Source organism: Paralichthys olivaceus, chromosome 21, assembly GCF_024713975.1.
Source record: "Paralichthys olivaceus isolate ysfri-2021 chromosome 21, ASM2471397v2, whole genome shotgun sequence".
Taxonomy (NCBI): domain Eukaryota; kingdom Metazoa; phylum Chordata; class Actinopteri; order Pleuronectiformes; family Paralichthyidae; genus Paralichthys; species Paralichthys olivaceus.
Genome location: NC_091113.1, coordinates 12,196,217 through 12,212,878, shown reverse-complemented (window position 1 = coordinate 12,212,878; position 16,662 = coordinate 12,196,217). Strand labels below are relative to the sequence as shown.

Below are 16,662 nucleotides of genomic sequence, written 5' to 3'. Positions count from 1 at the left end.
AAACCCCACCACAAAACGCCAAGTCATACATTCTATACGTCTGGTTTCTCATTAAATCACATTTAATGGAACAATGACAGTTGCGTGAGACACTTGACAAATATATAAATTACATAAATAAATGTGTGAATATATTTATAAAAAATATAAATGAATAGTTTAGTTAATTCAACAGTTTTAATAAGCAGTTAAACCAACAGAACATTCTTAAATATATGAATAAATAGGTTAATTAAATAATGCCCACGATGCATCGATTCACAAAATTACTATTTCCCCATGTTAACATCTTCAACAGAACAGCAGCAAACAGCAGGTCAAACAGACGACTGCGATCATACAACATGTGTTTTCCTACTTGGCCGGTGGTGTGTGTGTGTGTGTGTGTGTGTGTGTGTGTGTGTGTGTGTGGATCAGAGGCTCAGCAGGGCAGACATGTGCTGTTTCACCTCCCCGGGGTCGGCCAGAGAGCAGGCGACCACCGCTCCCCTGATCCCACTCCTCGTCTTAGTGGAAGGCAGGATCTACAACATAGTGTAGGAATTAGAACATGTGATTTCCTTTAACACTGACGTGGCACGGCAGAGGATCAAAAGCTGCTGTACCTTCACGTATATTTTGCATCTCTCCAGAAGAAATTTCCACTTCTTTGCAGTTCGCTCATCGTCGGTCAGACTGGTGAATTCTTTTGTCTGCAACAGATGAAACGGAGAGCTGAAGTACAGATGCAGAAAGTTGAACATATTTCCAACATGTATCAGGATGCATCTCTCTTCTCATATGTTCTTTTATCCCTGAACATAGGGGCTACTACATTAAGAGATGATGCTTAATAACCATCCTTCTGTAAATTGGCACTAACTGTGCAGCCAAGTGTCTTCTCTGCCACTGGACCTCTGAGGGTGCAGGCGTGCAGGGTGCCGGTGTGATCTGTGAAGTCCACCAGCAGGTCAAAGCCTGTGGTGGCTGACAGCACCTGATCCGTCCCTGTGCACAGCAGGCTGGTACAACTCTGTGCATCATCAGTCACCTGGAACTTACACCTGGAGCTGAAACAGGAGACAAAACTAATGGAGGGATTGTTCACGGACCAGAGAGGCAAAAAGAAGTATCCACAGTCTCAGCTTGTTTGAGCTCACCACCGTGTCTTGATGACTTTGGAAACAGAGGTGTCGAGGTCGAGTTTGGACATGAAGCTGTACGTGATGCCAAAGAAAGCTTCAGGACTCTCGTTGGCCTTCTGCTTCAGCTGGCTCACCGTGTACACGTCGACGATGGAATCCACTGCAGAGACAAAAGCAGGAACACGTCCATGTCTGCAGCCACTTTCTTAACACAGACTGCATTGTCATCTGTTAATTTGATGTGCTACCTCAGGTTTTAATATTCAACAAGGTGGTTGAAAAGATGTGTTGTATTATGTTGTGAAAAGTTCCTAACAAAAAATGGTGGGTGGAGATTAAATTCAATTCTAGTGAACATTTAAGTAGTATTATAGTAGTATTGCAGTATTGAAGTGTGTGCTTGTTGGGGACTACTTTCAGCCGTGGATATCACAGTGTAACGGTTAGTATTTAAGGTATTTTGGGTCAAACTCAATTTAAACAACAAAATAAAACTACTTGGGTTCTTTTCGAGATTAAACATGTTAGTGGCTGTGACAGTGTGGGCCCATGGCTTAGAGGAATACACAGCTACACAGGCCACACAGCCAGTACTTGATGTATCAATGCATTGTTAGTTTTGGTTGTTTCATAGGAGCTGCAGACAATTAGAGAATTACACAGTAGAATATCACAAGGAAAAAACTATGATCTCAGCCACACTGGTCTCAGAACTTGAGTGTAACCCACCGGGAACGTCCTCTGGCTTCTCATCTTGATCCAGAGCTCCAGACTCTGACATTTGTTTGGCGAAGCTGAACAGCAGGCTGGCCTCCCTGGTGTCTGAGAGCAAATGATGATTGACTGTGACACATATTCCTCACTGAAAATATTCTACTCGCACAGCGGGAAGATATTCTTTTTCCTACACTGCACACCACATCCTGGTGGTTCGATTCACACATTATTTGACTTTTGTATTTGATTAATTGCACAATAAACGGTTATATCAGATCTCTCGTTTTTGTTAATGTTTCTTTAATATCTTACCGGGATTGACAGTGATAATGGTTTTCGAGTTAACGGTCGCTGTCATGCCACTGCGGAAGCTGTCAAAGCTGATCTTTGCATCAGCGATGAAGAGAACTTTGAATGAAGAGTCAAAGTTAAAACAACAGTAAGTTAGCTCAAACACAAACACACAATCACGTCTCAAATATCCACTTCCATGTCTCTCGTCAGTGCCGTATGCTAATAGAACATGACAGGCTGGAAAAACAGCTCAATTCAGATTTCGTTCGTAGCTGTGAGTGAGCGGCAGCCGTTAACCTACCCGTCTCCTTGGGTATCCAGGTTTGCGCTAACTGAATGGCTTCTCTGTCCCAGCTGTGAGTGAAGCAGAGGTCAGGGAGTCACTCGGGGGAGGGCACAGTGAAAATCAAATACACATGCAGCTCAGATTCATGTCACCATAGTAAATTTATGGTAACCTAAAGACACACGGTGGTGATCGGAGTCACCAATAAGATGGAATATGGCACAGAAGCAACAAAAGTAATAAATATTTATTCATTTTCCAATTGACTAAACTGCTGTGACGCACCAGACGACGGGGAAGGACGAGACAGAGTCGTCAAAGAGCTTCACTTCCAGTCTTTGGCCTTTGCGTCCATCTGAAGTGGTGAACAGCTTTGGCTCTCCGGTCTGAAAAGTAAACACAGTCATGTCATATGGCAGGATCTTCCCTTCATAAAGGATCTAAACTCTCCGTGAACTTACAGACACATCTTCAGAGGCTTTATGGTGAGTTGGTATGTTCCAGGCAAACAACACGCATACCCTCACGTTACCACACAGACCAAACAGACTCAATGTCGTCTATTAGGCAATTTATAAGACATGAATTCAGCAAATTTAGAAAACTGACATGTTTGATTTTTAACATTTGCTCTGCATATGTGCTCATGGTCAAAAAACTTCCTCTAACAAGCTTATCAGGCTTCCCACCGCGACTTCAGTGGCAACTTCCATGACTTTTCCATGACTGACTTTCATGATGTTACATTGGAACCCTTCCCCTCTTTTTAATGTTGTTTTTCTGCTCAGGAAACTTTTACAGCCGATTTTCCACCATGGTAGAACTGAGTGTGGAGAAAAAGACAGCTGAGAAACCACTATCTAATACAATCAGTGTGTGAGAAACGCTGGAAAATACATCCTGGTTCATTTCTGTAGTGAACCATCACTGAAATGTTGTGATATCTGAATTTCATACGCGGATTGTCAATATTTACTGAAAACATTGCAATAATTTATTACATCCCAAAAATGTAATGGCCTTGATTGAGTCAACAATGAGGACTTATTAGGAGTTCACACTGTGACCACAGGCCTCATTAAAATTCTTCCTGCAGGATTCAAACTTACAACTCTCAGCTCATATGGTTTTCACAGAAACATTCCCCCTAAAGCAATAAGTTCTAATTTTACTTCTGGTAATAAGGCAAATAGCTGTATTTCTTCAAGTGTTGAACTCTTCATGTAAGAGTCTCTTTACTGTTATGTACAGCACACTATAGTGTTTTTCTCAAACATTTACATTTCACTTAACTGGAAAAAACACATTGGTTAACATCACCATTGTTCCACTCTCTCCATGTAACACAGAAAAGCCTTTTGGGAAATGTGGGGAATTGTTGAGGCAGATTGATGAAAACTAAAGCCGTTTTCAAACATGAACGCTGGAAATCGTCTGGATTCACTTTTGTGGACATTTTCTGGAATTCATATATGAGGAATGCAAAGAGAGATTGACATCAGGGTCTTCTAAGGGTGTGGCACCATCGGCATCATTTTTATCCTGAGGTATTTGTGTTCTTCCAGATTCGTGTATGTCACATGTTAAGTGTCATCAGCCAACCTACTCACTGGCTATGAAATTTGCAGACATTTTAAAGGACTCTAGCTTTACCATGCTCTTACCGATTTCACTGCCGCCAGTATATTGACTACTGTTCCATCCAGCTGCTGCCCGTTGGCCACTATGTCTCCCAGTGAGTAAAAATCTCTGGAGTCCTTCACCGGCAGGTGGATGAGTGGCAGCAGTCTGTCGATGGTGTCCATGTCGGCACACAGGGACACCTGGGAGTGAGCCTCCGTCACCAGGAGCCTGTAGAGGCTGAGAACAGACGCAGGCCTCTGAACCACTGAGTCCTTTGACACCACCATCAGAGATTAAACATGGTTACATCATATTTTAAACAGCATTGCATCCTGGTACCCTTGTTTCCCTCCAGCTTCCTGAAAGCACCACAGGATGTGGTGATGACAAGTTATGTTTTTAATTACCTTGGTGTTGTGGGATAGAATCGCTCATCTTTCTCTGGGTCTTTGTTGGCAACCAATGGATTTTCAACGATGACTTGAAAAAATAATAAGAAACAATTTTGTGCTAAGACATTTCACTGTGTACATGTTATACTTTCCATTGCATCCTTGCTAAATGTATATGTTTAAGTACTTACCTTTTTTTAAATGATAATGTTACTATATTGTTCTTGAGTAGCTTGATTTTCATTGCAACTAAAGAAAGATCTCATATAATGTAAAAATTCAACAGATATCATGATCTCGGCTTACATTGATTAATATTTAATACTCAAAATCAGTAGGTTTTGAAGTAAACAAGGGGTCGAAGCTGAACATGAGCGAAGATTCCTTTTGTTCTATTATACTAATCTAAAACATTTAAGGCCTCTACTATGAATGACTAAATAACTAGATGAATATTTTGCCAAAATCTTAAGGGCTTTTAAAGCATATGGGAGCTTTAGCAGGAACTTCCTCACCACAGTCTCCGATGCTGAAGCTGTTGGAAAGGCCGTTGATGTAGCCATCGTTTCCCCAGGCTGCCACATTAATGAAAAAGTCAGGCGAGTCCTTGATAGTGAAGCCAAAAGTGAATCTGTCCGCACCAACATCTGGAATCCAGACACACAGGTTCAGTGAGTGTTGCATTTAATAGATAAAAAGGAAAAGAGAAATGCTGGCAGAGTTGTATTGTGGATATTTAATCATCCAGGAGAGGGTGGTGGTGTTCAGGACACTAAGGTGGAGGAAATAAGAACCGCTTAGGTGCACTGATACTTATTACACTGATCCATACTTTTTCTGTCAGGGAAGCTTTTCACATCTGTTTTCCAGATGATGATTCCTGTCACCTTCTGGAAAATGAAAGAGCATTGACAAGTTCAATGACTAGTTCAACACAAGTTACAGAACGGAGTCAGATCCACCAACGTAGATCTGTAATTATGTAAAAACTCATTCAGGCTCATTAAACGGTTTTAAGGGTTGTTGCTGATCAGATATAAAATTCATCTGGAAATTCATCATAACTCACCGGATGAGAGAAATTGGGATGAAGCTCAGAGATGGCAATGAAGCTCTGATAAGCAGCCATTTTGTTTCTTTTAGCAGATAGTCCCTGTTCAGCTGTGGTCACATTTACTGTCTCTGCATTTAATGAAATAAAAACAACAAGAGTTAACATGTTAATAAAACTATTCCAACATTTAGCTTTTTCTAAAGCTAGCGTAAACCAGAGACATTAGCTCCGAGCGAATAAACAAATATTAGCTTGTTGGCTAACATTAGCTAGAAGTAGAGCAAAGCTAATGTGACCTGTTTCCTGTTGTATAACTTATAATTGACAACATGGACAGATGATATTATATATGTTATAATTCATTTCTTTACAGTTTTAAGTATATTTATACATTTTTATTTACCTTATCACGGCAAAGCTGTTGTCTCGCGATAACATCTGCGCGACTCCGGTGTTGCCTTCAAATGCAGTCTGAATTATCACAATTAACAAAATGATAAACGTGTGCAGAAATAATTCACATGCCCGTTCACATTTTCCTTCTTTCTAAAATATATATATAGGTAGCTGTTTTAAATAATTTAAATAAAATAAAATTGATTATCATTTTTTTGTTGTATTCGGAAATGTGTGTGTGTAATTTTTTTCGCATCCCAATTCTTCATATTCTAAAATATTTGGATATTCCTCGGTGGAAAAATCTAAACCTGCAAAGTCTACATCATTTTACCAAAGTAAAAATCTACAGCTCCACAAAAAATGTAGAATTTTCTTAAATCTGCATCTATAAATGTGTGGCAGACATTTAATTCCTGCATCTTGTAACTTTGGAATTTGAGAAGAATGTTGTCTGTAGTTTAAAGAATAGAAGAAAAATGTGCATTATAGGCTACATACATAGTAAAACCAGAGAAACCGATAACTTTACAATGGACTCTCAATTTGTTTTTCCAGAGCTTGATACACACAGTTGCATACACACACTGACACATTCATACACATCAAACTGTATTTGTACACCACAGGGCTCCTTTCTCTACTGTGAAATATATCCCTGCATCTCAGGCCTTGATAATCTATCCCAGTCATCACCCGCAGCACGGGATCTGCACTCGGACAGGTTTGCTCGGATGAATTTGACAGTTTCCTGGTTTGGTTTTGATAGCACAAAGCTGGATTTGACACATGATACTGTCTCGAAGACTTGAGCGGGGAGTGAAAAGGTGTAGCAGTAAACCCTCATTCAGCCCCACACGGCCCCGTTCCTCTTCCGCAGTGACTAATCCTCGTGGTCGGGGTGTTTGGATCGGATAACTCTTCCCTGTGACTGATGTTGATTTTCAGGCAGTAATATGTCTGCTGAAGCGACTCTGCGGTTTCTAATCGCTGATAAAACAATGTAGAAGCAGACATTTTACAACATAATAACACAAAGTCAACACGGTGAGATTACCTCTCAGCAGACATGTGTAATGTTCCATGAGTGTATTGATGGGCTTTGTGTAATGTTGTATAATGTGAAACTGGACTGATTAAACACTGAACATTAACCTACGCAGAATAATCGATTTGCTATTCGCACCCGCGGCTGCTTATTCAAATGAAACGAAATTTCAAATTCTAATTTCATTAGGTTTTTCACACTGCGGTTTGTGAGTCCATCAATCACAGCGGCACAGTAAAACACCATCAGATAAATCAGGTGAAACTTACTTTAGGTTCAATGATTTATTCAGAATGAATCCATAGTCTCTGTTCATCTGTCATCAATCATACTTCGAGTCAATGTTCAGCTGGCTCCTCTGAAGTGATTTTAACTTCATGAGCAGTCACCTAAGGTCCTGCTCATCGCTTCTGCTGGCAGGACTTTATTCACGGACAAAAAAATGCAAGTACCTACATGGCACAGTCTCTGCAGGAATGTGCTGTGATTGGATGGCCCCTCAGCCTCAGGTCGGCTCCCTGGAGAGTCTGCAGCCGTCTGACCACTCCTCCACTAATAATCTATAGTTTAATCTATCATTTGACTGTGTGTGTGTTTAGTCCAGGTATTATTATGCTGTGAGGACTTTAATCTGTTTAAAGGTTGAGACATATTTTTGGTTGGATAAAGGTTAAATTTAGATTAAGGTTAGGTTAACGTTAAGGTTAGATTCATTTTAGGTTAAGGTTAAATTAATGTTAAGTTTAGGGGTTTGCAAGGAGGAACTATGGTTAAGGTTAGAGTAAGTCTTCGGTAAATCACTGTAAGTCAAATGAATGTCCTCTGAAGTCACAGAGACATGACTGTGTGTGTGTGTGTGTGTGTGTGTCAGCGTGTGCCTCTGTGTGTTATTCTATCTACATGTGCCATGCATGGTTCCATACAGTTAGGTGTGTTTACAGTTACTGCATTCATTGTCTCAAAGGCAAATGTCTCAAAGGGCGGCTGTGGCTGAGGGGGTAGAGCAGTTATCCTCCAAACAGAAGGTCAGCAGCTCGAGCCCCTGCTAAAGCGTCCTTGGGCAAGATGCTGAAACCCCCCCCCCTAAAAAAGTGGCCCCTCATAGATGTTGAATGCATTAAGTCTTGTTGGATAAAAGCGTCAGCTGAATCACATGTAATGTGTAAAAGAATCCGCAAATGTTGAGATTCATATGTGTTCAATTCTGCAAATAGGTGCATTGATCCGTGAATGTTTAGATAAATGTGTAACACACACGGATTGAGATACAGTTACACACACACACAAACATACACACATAAATAATGTTTCTAAAATAATGGTCCCATACAAAGCTTCCTCCAGGACTGTTGTAATTCAGCAGCTGTCCACTGGACCTCCATGATGGCACCAGATGGGCGTTTTGTGGTTAAGCTGCTCCCCCTGTTTAAAACCTGAGAGGAGAAGAGGAAGTAAAGACACCGGTAACTGCGGAGAGGCATGGCAACACAAATACAACACAAACACACCGAGACAAGTCCTATTAGAGCCGAGGGAATCGAAAGGATGTGACGGATACATATTTCCTCATAGTTCTCTGTGTTCTTCGTCCAACAGCGGAGCCGCACAAACTCATAGTTTGATCTAAAATGACCATTTGTATTTAGGAAGTCTAAGAAAGTATATCTGCATGTAATGCTCCAAAACTACTAGTGCACAGTGTGGGTTTACAGTGTTGTAATTTGCTGCACAGGAAGTGGGTAGACAAGTTGTAGCGTTTAGTTTGGTAAACCAAAGCACAAGCAGGCATGCACGCATATGAGGGCACGCATTGCAAACACAATAATGCTATTGTTTAAAGGGAAATAATCTGCACCAGCTCCAGAAAGGGATATTCTATTAGGATCTTATCGTATCTATCATCAGTCTTTTATCGAATCAGACCATTAAAACATATTGTACTGTATGACCGATGAACAGTGAGCAATATCTTGGCACGGCCCAAGCTTCTACATCCAAGTATAGCTTTCACAGTCTCTGGCAGCTGCCTGTGCAGTCTTTATTGGCTTCCAGAGATGGAAGACATCCAAACTACAAGTATGCGTACTCTGTAATTTCCCTGCCACCTGTGTGACTGGCTGTTCTGTTCCTGCTGCACCGCCACCACCGCTGCCGCTCACGGCCACAGCCATCCGGCTGGGCTCTGCTCGAACAATGCTCTCCGTCTCTTTTCTTTTTGTCATATCCAAAGGAGACGGGGTTACACGACTGCAGAGGAAACCTTACAAGATGTTAATAATGTGCTGTTGAAAAGCAGCACGGAGGAAGAAATCAGAGGCATGCATGATGTCAGCTCCCGTCATTATGCCACCATGTTGAGGTAATGGGAGGAACATTGTCGCTGTGGTCATGTAATGGCTACGACAGGCTGTTTGATGTTCTAATAACTGACTTTTGCAGAGGAAACATCACATTACATGACATTCATAACTGAAAAAAAGAGAGGAAACTTGAAATGGCATAAAGGAAATGACAAAACAACATTCTCTTCCCTTGCTGTATGTTTGCAGTGAACGTGTCCATGCTGGTACTGAATGTTGCAGAATATAAAAGTGCTGTTGTTTTTGATTCACCTGTTTTCTAGATGCTGCTCTCATTTCACTGTCCTCACAAAACCTCCACCTACACGGCCGGCATGTTCTCTGTCCTTCATCCAGATTAGTGGAGGAGATTCAGCCGAGGGTGCATCATGGGTGGAAAAATGACAGTTTGGTGCTTCATTGTAGGTCAGGTTGTGAAGTGGCTATACACTGATAATGGCACAAATATAAATTCATTCATATTTAATCAGAAAAACTTTATTGATACCCTGGGGGAACTGGGTTTTGCTACAGTTGACCCAACCAAGAATGTGAATACTTACAGACAAATTTGATTAAAAGAATTACAACCTTTACTATAATACATAATTAATTCTGTAAAACTTAAATTTTACACGGAAACATATTTAAAAAGACAATGGGCTGTATAATGACTCATGACAATTATAAAATGCAGATGTTTTGTTTATATTTTCTGGAAATTTGGTAGAAATGTAACTCGAAAATAAAATTGACAGTAGGAATGGTGCTTTTTGGTTGCATTTTGTTTTAAATATAGTTGGATAATTCCATCTCTCTTTCTCTAGGGTCCTCTTTTGATTCTTAACTGAAACATGGGACAAACTCAACTATATGATGGAACAAGATCAACAATCAAGGTATTACCAAGGGGGAAGATGACTGTATGCACCAGATGACATGGCATCATCCAATAGTTGTTTAAAGTATTTCAGTCTGGACCAGTGTTTACACACACACACACACTGAAACAGGAAGATACAAGATGTCTGGTATGAGGTATCTTAGTATGAACAACACTGGACTGTTGTTCTGCTCGTCCTGAATTCAATATTCTATGTTTAAGTTGTAAGATTTTTAGTGCGTGTTTGTATGTGTTCAGTAATCCATACTGTGTGTTTAAATGTGAGTATGTGTGTGTGTATATATGTATATATATGTGTGTTTTTTACTATCGATTTACCGTGTGTCCCTCAGTTCAAACTTTTTATCCACTAGGCCCAAAATCCCTCCTGATATACAGCCACTGTCAATTTAATGTTACCCAGAGACATTTTCATCCATTCATCACTTTAACTGTGGAAAGACCTGGAGCTGTATTTCAGCTACATCAAAGTCTGTCCTGCTGTCCCGCTCTATCACAACCATCCTCACAACGTCCACTGTTTAGGTAGTTCCCCTCTGACAAACCCTGGCAAAAATATCTCGCTCCAGATTTGACCTCAAGTGCAACGTAAAAAAAAAAAACATTCAAAACTTTTTTTCCTCAAATGAGGAGAGAAACACATTTTTTCAATTATTGCCGAGTGATATATGAAACAGAAGCTTTCATTTCTTTGCCACATGTGTTCCATCGAACAATGAAATCATTATATTCTGCTGCTTCGCCCCCTAAAAATTGTACAAAGCAGGACACTGTTTCACGCTATGTGACAATAATGACATTTATGAGTTGATTGTTAAATTATTTCAGTGTTGCTTTGTTAAGGTGCTGGTTTTATGGCGTGTGGGACGGATGTTCTGTATAAAACATCATCTGTGCGGCTTCAACATACAGAGAGCAACTTCTCTCTGTTCATAGAATATAACAATGGAATATAACATTAGGAAAATTCCATCTGTTAATTAAATACGCAATTACATACTTTTACATGGACATCAATAATACGATTATGTCTTATTAAGTTTTGCAATAATAATGCCTTCAATAAATCACATGTGGTTTGTGCATGTTCCCCCCCACCCTCCGTCTTTCACTAATACCATCCCAGCTGCAGAGGGAAAATTCACGCAGACGCATAAATTGGTCTTCACTCCGACTCTGTTAATTTACCTTCTCTTATCCCTCATTTCCTGTTTTATGTTAACCCTCACTTCCTGTCCCACCTGAGTCACGTTATCGGTGACTTAACTTCCTCTTGATGACCTGCACCTGATTACATGCCCCGCCCTGATTCCTCTCACCTGTGTCTCCTCTCTTTAAACCCTGTGCTCTCTTGTCTTCCCTCTTGATCTTCTTAGATTTCTTCTCAGTTTGAATTCACCATTTTCCTCGTGAGTTATTCTCTCCAGTTCCATTCTCTTGTGTGGATCCTTGCTTCTGATTCAACTGCCTTTGCCTTTAACCGTGAAGGTAAGACTTTGTTTGATCCAGTCCTGGTGCTCATCTGAATTTGGGTCCTCCCTTGTTTTTTTTCTGGTTAAGAAATTACTTCACTATGTTTGCATGAGTTGCTGTTGGTGAAATCCATTAATATTCCCGTTTGCATGATACAGAGCATAGATGTGATAATGACTCGTGTCCAACATTCCTGCCAGAATTTTAAAACTACCTGCAATAGTTTAATGCACGATGCTAATAGTCTTTTCAATCTTGTTTTGTTACTTTTCTATTTAGTTTACAATATAACTCAGGACATGTCGTCAAGCAGTTGGTAACTGTTGTATGTGAAAACTTAAGTAGATCATGTGTTTTGTAATACTCCACATCTTAGTTTGATTATTGCTTATTCTCAGAATGACCTCAGAAAATGCTGTTTCCATAGCAGTGTCCTGATCGGGTTGATATCGAAATCTTGCAGTTCATGTAAACAAATAAGTAACATCCAAGTCTATGATGTGTGAAAGTGAGCATAAATAATTGTTTACCTCTGAATGTCAGCCCTGTGATTGGCTGACATGTCCCTTTATGTCAGCTGGGATTGGCTCCAAGATGAACATTGGACGTTGAGGAAGAAAATCAGTAAAAGAATAAAACTAATAACGATCAGGTTTATGTTCCCTGTGCAGTTTTAGGTGTCTCTCTCTCTTTCCTTTTCCATTTTACCTATCACAGTTATGATCTGTTGACTAAAGGATTTAATATGCAGAGACTAACCAGAGCTGTTATTCCATTTCTCATGATCTCAAGGTTATTTAGGCCATTAACAAGACATCTCTGCTGTTTGTATTGGATTTTAAACGGTCATTAAGTTTCCCTGTTGCTTTCTCTGTCTGAAAGCTCATTAATCTACCAGACTACCACAGTCTGTGCATAATCCCATTCATATTTCTTTAGATTATTCACTCCAGTGTTGAGTGACCCTTGATGATTCACTGAGAATGAAATATGAAATGAATAGTTGATTTGAGAAATAAATGTTTTCACTTGTTTAGTTTAGAGGACTGAGAACTTTTCCATAACTCTGAATATGAAGCTACAGTCGGAATCTGGTCTGCAAGCTTCCCTCATGACCTCCCATAAAACCGACTTGTCGATTCATCCCTTTGGTTTTGCGTATTGAACAAACTAAATGTAAAATGTAAAGTGAATTTAAAAGAGATTTTGTTTTTGCAAGGAAGAAAACAAGTATATTTGTTTTTTTTAGTATTTATAGTTTTTTTTAAATTTATGCAGAGCATGAAAAATATAACTGAAAAGGGTTTTTACTGCAAGTTTGATTTATTTCTGCAGTTACAGTATGTAAGTACATTTTTCATGTATTTGTACTAAAGTAGATTTATTTTAAAATTCTTTTTACTTTTACTCAACTACATATATCAGCAAATATGTACTTCTACCACTCCATTTTTACAAAGCATTGCCTGTCTGTATTATTCTTGTATTAAACTACGTACATACACACAGTTAATGATGTAGTAGAACATTGCATTAGGTAGTGGGCTTTACTTGCCATGTATTTTTACTTAGTATATTTAAAAGCAAGTACTTTTACTGAAGTAGACAAAGTTGATGTTGTACTTTTACTTGAGAAGTTTTTTATGGAAATAAATATTTTAAAATTTTCTGAGGATTCATGCCATGGGCAAAAGTAACAAGAAAATATTGATCTTTGTGGAGCAGATGCAAGAGAAAATGATCCAAGTTGGTAAAGCATAAATCACCATAATAGGTCCTGCATCACCGTTCTGCACTGAAACATTAGATGCCTGCATACGGGCGAGCCCTGCCACTCTAAACCCTGGATGTCACGAAGGCCTTCCTCAAACCAGACTGCCATTATAGAGGGAAAATGCTCCGTCTCATCTGTGTCTCCCAGTCATCTCTCCTCGGGATGGTTGTAACATCACATATGGAAGACATCATGCTTTTACAGAGGAACTCCACACACCAAGCACTAATAACAGTGTGGCTATGGGTTTAATAAAAAGGAATGGAATGAATTATGGCCCCATCCCAGCCAGGGCCATCATGTACTGAAGCACATTAGTGGAGCCTCGGCAGCCGGTCCAGACCAGCAGAGAATGAATGTGACTGGGAAGGGCCGTGTTTCCCAGTAATAACCAGTCAGGCTCCTGGGGCTCGATGCTGTGGTACAGAGGAGGGAGATGTATGGAGAGTAAGTGTGTGGGTGGCTCTGCCAAGGTTAATAGGATGTCAGCAGCAGTTTGACAAAGGAAGTTAATAAGAGTCTTGATCAGAGGGGAAGTAAGAATATGTCACGCTCCGCTAAATAAGTGAATAAATGGAAATACAGAGTATGTGGATTTATCAGAAGAACCCACTGAGAGGAAGAGAAGACCGGGCAGATGGAGCGACTTAAGGATGTAACAGTGGAGACGAGGAATTATACTGAGGGCAGGCAACTGACTTACTGAGTACTTCAAGTTAAAGATTTAAAACAAGAGGCAAAAAGATGATTTTTTTCTACAAATTATTTTAAAGTCCTACTGCACCCAAAAAGGTTCCAGGAAAGGGTTATAAGAAACGAGTGCGAATGAATCAAAAACACAAACACACACACACACACAAAATTATATATATTTTTTCCACCTTTCTATAATATTTTCCATTGTAAAAAAACAGCATCATTTTACAAAATAATCATAACAAAAAAAATTGTAGTAAACACAACATACATAAACTAAACATGATTTAAGAAGAGATTTCAAATCTTGTTAACTTGTTTGCAGTTGTCTTCCTTGCATATGATGGTGCACTGCTGCATTAATGAAAGCAGATGTTTATTAGGGTAATGGTGGGAAGTCAATGACAATATAAAAATATTACATGGACTCTTCTCACACACATGCAACTATAAAAACAAAACAGGGGCCAACTGGTGAAAATGTATTGTGCACCATTAATAGAAATTATATGTATTATACACAAGCCTAAAACGTTTAAAACCATAGCTTTATGATACTAAAAATATTTTTGTATTTCAATAAATAATTAAACAGGAAAGCACTCCCATGGTCTTTCCTAGGATTGCTCTTTTTATTAAATAAATAATGTAATGTAAACTTACACACACATATGTTTCTTGTGCCGACTCCTTCACTGTCATCTGTGTGTTCAAGAGCATTGCTATTTAATAAAAAGAAATATGCACGAGGGAAACTTGAGTGATTGCCCTCTATTTATTTGTACAATTGAAATAGTATCTGGATATAAATTCTGGATATGGCACGTTATAAAAATACTCTAAATTTCAGTTTTTTTTTGGATCTATGAAATGCTCTCCTTAACCCTTACAACACTTGCTACAGTAGTTTAGCAGAATTAACTGCAATTCATATTTTTCATATCTTTGTTATTCGTTGTCTTATCATACCTTGAAAACTCAAAAGGTGATATTTATCAAAGCTGACATTCAACACAATGTGGGTCACATACTTTTTTTTACCTGTCGTATAATGTCACATCCTCATGGACTGAATTGTGAACTTATTTTATTTGACATAGTTGTCTTTGACACATTGGGAGCCCCACCATGACATTTCACCCCTATGGGGGTCTCAAACCCTCCCGAGACCACCTTGGCGTTCAAGTGATTGCCGTCTTGATGAGCATATTTACCTCTTGTCTATTTATGTAAATGTGAAAAGTCAATCAAGGCTTGATTAAGAGACAGACGGACTAAAATAAGACATTGGCAGTGAAAGTCGGTGCTGGTGCTTCATGGGTGGGCAGACCTGGCCCTAACCTTCAGCTCTGTATGCAGCGACATGTCTGTCCTTAGATCAGCTGCCAGCACAGGGATGACAGGTTAGTTTAGACCTACAGCACGGAGGGAATCCTAATGGCTCCATCACAACTTCACTGTCTTTTAATTTTATATCTCCTGCCCTGTATTTGACCTGCGTGTCAATCTATCAGCCCATGATATAGTCTGTGAAGGCAGCAGACCAGCATTCGGGTGGTGGCTCTTTGGGCTTTAGGAGCTTAAATTCAACTATTTTACCTAAGTGTGTCTCCCTCACCCTCTGGCTGTGTTTGGTCACTTGATACTGACCTCCATGCTGGCTCACCGTCTGTCTGTCTGTCTTTAAAACAGGTCTGCTTTATTGAAGCTACACAGATGTCTGTTATATTTGGATTAGAAGACACAAGCACGCCTGATTTGCTCTCCCACTCTCTTCTTGGGACATTTATTTTGACCTCGCAGTCATTTTCCCCTCCACTGTCACTGACGTTACACTCTGGACCACCAGAGTTGGACTTCTGGTATTTCACTCTGGCCTTAGGATCACATACCTATATGTAGGAATAATCACGTCTAGAAGGGTTTTCATTGTAAGAGCTGGTTACGGCTCACTTCTGTCAACAGAACTGGTTACCGGCAGCGCTACGGCACAGTGAAAATCAATGATTGTCATATACAATAGAGGCATTTCTTCACATTAGTGACTGAAAAGCAAATCCATCTTTAGAAGATAATTACCCTACTTGTTTGATCTAGTACATGAGGAAATGGGGAACAAGCGCCAATGCAGTCCTGATATTAACCAAATGTAATTGATTTTCTTTAGGCCTCAAGACCACTCCAGTGTGTCTGACTGTGTTACGAATGCAAACGCATGTCAAGTTGGCCAGAGATACATTTGTGTTGTAAAAAGATATATTAATTCAGGCACGCATGCATGCATGGGAGGTTGCACAGACAAGACGGACACACACATACACACAAACATAAAAGCACATACATCTGCTCGCCATCCTTGTAATTGTGGGTCCATCAATATCATATTACCTGTTCCTTTAGCTGCCTATTGATCATGCCTGCAGCGGCTGTTCATGTTCTGGTTACGATGTGCTCTATTACCTGTGCGTTAGTGTCAGCCTCTCAGACCAGGGTGGTGGGATTGACTGTGCATCATGGGAGTGTCGGGGGTGGGGGATTATGG

The 16,662-nt window shown here is 39.9% G+C and overlaps 1 protein-coding gene across 3 annotated transcripts; it reads right to left on the bottom strand.

Annotated features, from left to right (window-relative positions):
* Window positions 1–158: 158 nt before the first annotated feature.
* On the bottom strand, window positions 159–5,966 carry meiob (meiosis specific with OB-fold). 3 transcript variants are annotated; one of them, XR_011239689.1, is made up of 14 exons: window positions 5,894–5,966; window positions 5,506–5,618; window positions 5,269–5,326; window positions 4,952–5,083; window positions 4,452–4,524; window positions 4,086–4,281; window positions 2,707–2,807; window positions 2,437–2,489; window positions 2,154–2,249; window positions 1,854–1,946; window positions 1,140–1,284; window positions 895–1,049; window positions 606–692; window positions 159–524 (listed from the first exon to the last, which is right to left on the bottom strand). XR_011239689.1 is itself a non-coding variant. In XM_069517375.1 (14 exons), exons 2-14 carry the CDS (start codon window positions 5,563–5,565, stop codon window positions 414–416), a joined length of 1,392 nt encoding a protein of 463 aa, XP_069373476.1. In that variant the 5' UTR covers window positions 5,566–5,618; window positions 5,894–5,966; the 3' UTR covers window positions 159–413. The 3 variants fall into 3 exon arrangements, 2 of the variants coding, with proteins under 2 accessions (XP_069373476.1, XP_069373477.1); XM_069517375.1 differs by having other exon boundaries at window positions 863–1,049; XM_069517376.1 differs by having other exon boundaries at window positions 863–1,049; window positions 4,955–5,083.
* Between the last annotated feature and the right edge of the window lie 10,696 nt (window positions 5,967–16,662).